We start from the raw sequence: 3,861 nt of genomic DNA, 5'->3' as shown, positions 1-3,861 counted from the left end.
AAGAAACCCATGCGAGCAATTCAAAATGTTTTGTGGGGGCAGAAATTTGAAGACTCTCAAGAAGCACTGAGGATGTTTGATATCATTTTAAGGTAGTATGCTGCGGAGCTGGAATGCCTACTTGTTCACCAATCTTTCTTTCAAGGTAATCAGAGCAACTTCACAGACATTGGAGGATGTGTCTTTGGCTGTAGAGCTTATTTCATAGGTGAAGTCGTAATTCAAATTCAAAAGAGAGCTGATCATTTACAGATACTGGTAGAAAGGGCAAGCATGTTGAGCACCAATATGACCTACAGTCAGATTGTGGTCGAAAGTTAGCTTTGTTATTAGATAGGGTTAAGACTTTGGGCCTACGGGCGAAAGCGTATTTGTAATTCGTTTTATGAAAAGATTTTTGTACCTTAAATAACGTTTTCTAAAATGAAACTGAATCAGAATCGATATCCTTTTGCATTCATGCATTTGCATCTCATAGCATCTCAATGCATCATATGCATTCAAAGTTATAGAAAGACCCTAATTAGTTAAAATTACTACGAAGTTAGGGAAAATCTAGAAGCAACACATCCCTACAGTACACGCGCTAAGTCGAAAAATATGGACCAAAGATTTGAACAGTTACAGAAGGACATGCAAGACCAATTGCAAGAGCAATTGGCAAAGATGCAAGACGACATGAGGGAGCAAATGTTGGAGGCACAAAGGAACATGATGGCTGAGATGACCCAACTTCTGAGGGCCACTGATAAGGGAAAGGCTCCCATGACAATTACTGGCGAGGAGGGTGAGGATTATCCTCCAGGTTTCACCCCACCCCACGTGCCTACACAAACCGATGCACTTCCTATGAGGCCATCTGTCACTATAAGGCCCCAACAAGGGTCAGTTGATACTGGGATCCCCATGAATTTTTTAACTGGCTCAGGATTCAATTTGGGTGACAATCCTGCAAATCCTGTCATTCCTGACTTAGACACGGCTAAAAAAGAGGATCTAAGAACTGAGGCTGTAAGACAGTTGGAAGATCGCTGCAAATGGTTGGAGGAAAAGTTCAAGGCTTTAGAGAGTGCTGAAGGGCATCAGGGAGTTGATGCCAAAGATTTAAGCTTGGTCCCAGATCACAAATTCAAGACGTCGGAGTTTGAGAAGTACAACGGAACTACTTGCCCAGAGGCCCACATTACGATGTTTTGTAGAAGGATGACGAGTTACGTGAATAATGATCAACTATTGATCCATTGTTTCCAAGACAGCCTAATTGGAGCAGCAGCCAGGTAGTACAATCAGTTGAACCAGGCTAGAAAAAATTCATGGAGGGATCTTGCGCAAGCTTTCATACAGCAGTACAATCATGTGACTGACATGACTTCGGATAGGATCACGTTACAAAACGTGGAGAAGAAGCCTAATGAGAGCTTTAGGCAGTATGCACAGATATGGAGAGAGATTGCTATGCAGGTTCAACCACCGTTCTTGGAGAAGGAAACCACTATGCTCTTTATCAACACCTTGAAGGCTTCATTCATTACCCATATGATTGGAAAGACTACGAAAAGTTTCGTTGACATAGTTATGGCAGGGGAAATGATTGAAAACACCATAAGGGGCGGTAAGATAGAAGGGGAAACTACTAAGAGATCAACCCCAAGGAGAAATAAGGTGAACAATGCAAGTAATTATAACTCAAAATCAGCTATGGTTAGTCAACCAAGAGCAGTAACTGTAGGACAGCGGGGTTTGCAAATGAATGAATTTGGTGCGAGACAGAATTCTGAAAAGATCCAGTTCACACCCATTCCAGTGACGTACAATGAACTTTATCAGAATTTATTTGATGCATACTGGTAGCTCCATTCTACTTAGAACCAATGCAACCTCCATATTCCAAATGGAATGATGCAAATGTTCAATGTGAGTACCATGCAGGGATAACAGGACATTCCATAGAAATTGTACTACCTTCAAGAAATTGGTTGAAAAATTCACCAAAATAGGTGTTATAAAGTTTGATGATAAGCCTGGTACAGAGAACCCATTGCCAAACTATAGCGATCAGGGGGTAAATGTGATTGGGGAAGATGAGGCTGAACTAGGAAATCTTGAGGGTATTCGTCCCTACAAATTGGAAAGCTCTTTAAACAATTGAAAGGCAGAGGAACTTCTTGTAGTATTCAGAAATTATACGAAGTAATATTCAAAACATTCTTGTTGCTCTAAAGCCTAGTAGAAATAAGATTTCTTTTGTGAAATGGGCTCATGTTCAGACATTTTTATTTTAATAAAACATACTTTTATTATTCATCCGAGTAAATATTCTTTCATTTTGATTCTTTTGACCTTTAATATTCTTTATAAATTTTCATTCATTTCATGTAAATAGTCATTCTTGAATTCATTTATTCCTTGTATATTCTTTTGTGTGCCTATCATAGATCCCTAGATATCAATGACACGGGCAATGACACTACAGATTCAGAGTTCTTTTTGAGTGTAATATGTGTTTAGAGGAATCTCAGTACTTTGAAGGTGACAGAAATTGTGACTTGTTTCTGAATTTGTTGAAAATGGTTTTTACCCCATGAAGTGGTGGTAGGAAATATAGCCTTAGAGGAAGGAAGGATTGTGAAATTGGAATTAGCTGAGGAGACAAAACAAGACCTTGTTGAGACTATTATGGGAGTTTAAAAATGTGGTCCAAAGACGCATGCAGGAGGATTTGCAATTGCCAGGATAAACATGAGGTTTTGGGGCATTGTTGGCCCACCATAGAAAGGGATCGCATCAGTTGTACAATGAATGCCAAATTTAAAGGAGTCAAGACTTATGGGGCATGTATGTTATGGGCCTAAACTCGTCAAAAGTTTTAAGCTAACAATGACTCATCTTTGTGGACGTCAACTACTCCATTAAGAGGGGGAGATAGCTTCATATGCCAATATTACAAAGTCAAAAGTCATCCATTTCAAAAAAAAAAAGATTATATATAACTGCACAATGCCAAAAGTTTGCAGTCTTTTCAAAGATAATGCGTCATACCACAGTACAACAAAGGTTGCCAAAAGAAAAGAAAAGAAAAAAAACAAATTACAGAAGATGACCGAGACTGGTAAAAATTGGCATAAGAAACTACCGCCTACTCTCTATGCTTACGCTGGGGCAAACACCTTCAATTCCAGTTGTTTCAAAGGTTCCAACCATCATCCTTGGAATGGGTGCATTGTTTGGCTTTCCTGAGCAGTCTGATGTACTGTCAATAGTTGCGATGGTTAGCTCCAGGCGGTGGCCATTGATTTCTAGCTATGGGGCATCAGGCCGTACACAGTCTCTGAAGCTTAAAAGGATAGATTCTTTCTTCAAAACCAGTTTCTGACAAAGTGGATGACGGTATCATGAATGAAGCTCTCTTAGACTTCTATACAAGTTCAAGAAAGAGGAAACCTGATCAAATCATTATTTTCAGGGATAGGGTTAGCGAGTTTCAATTCAATCAAGTTTTGATCAAGTTATTGAGGCTTGCAAGTTCCTTGACGAGAAGTGGAACCCTAAAGATTGTGGTTATTATTGTACGAAAAACCATCATACTAAGTCTTTTCAGCATTGATCTTCTGACAATGTGCTACATGGTACTGTCATTGACAACAAAGTATGCCATCTAAAGAATAATGATTTTTACCTTGGTACCCATGCTGGAATGATTGGAATCAAGAGGCAGACCCACTATCATGTTCTCTTAGACCAGAATGGGTTTTCAGCTGATGATCTGCAAAAGTTTGTTCATTCTCTATCCTATATGTATCAAAGGGGCACCACAGCCATATTTGTTGTGGCTCCTATTTGCTACGCTCATTTGGTAGCTTC

The 3,861-nt window shown here is 39.4% G+C and overlaps 1 protein-coding gene across 1 annotated transcript; it reads left to right on the top strand.

The window, feature by feature from the left end:
- Positions 1-600: 600 nt before the first annotated feature.
- LOC108458630 (uncharacterized) lies at positions 601-2,149 on the top strand. The gene is made up of 3 exons (XM_017758036.1): positions 601-1,277; positions 1,380-1,847; positions 1,930-2,149. Exons 1-3 carry the CDS (start codon positions 601-603, stop codon positions 2,147-2,149), a joined length of 1,365 nt encoding a protein of 454 aa, XP_017613525.1.
- Positions 2,150-3,861: the final 1,712 nt, after the last annotated feature.

Source organism: Gossypium arboreum, chromosome 12 (genome assembly GCF_025698485.1).
Source record: "Gossypium arboreum isolate Shixiya-1 chromosome 12, ASM2569848v2, whole genome shotgun sequence".
NCBI lineage: Eukaryota > Viridiplantae > Streptophyta > Magnoliopsida > Malvales > Malvaceae > Gossypium > Gossypium arboreum.
Note: the sequence above shows the minus strand (reverse complement) of the source record. Positions and strands in the feature narration are given on the sequence as shown.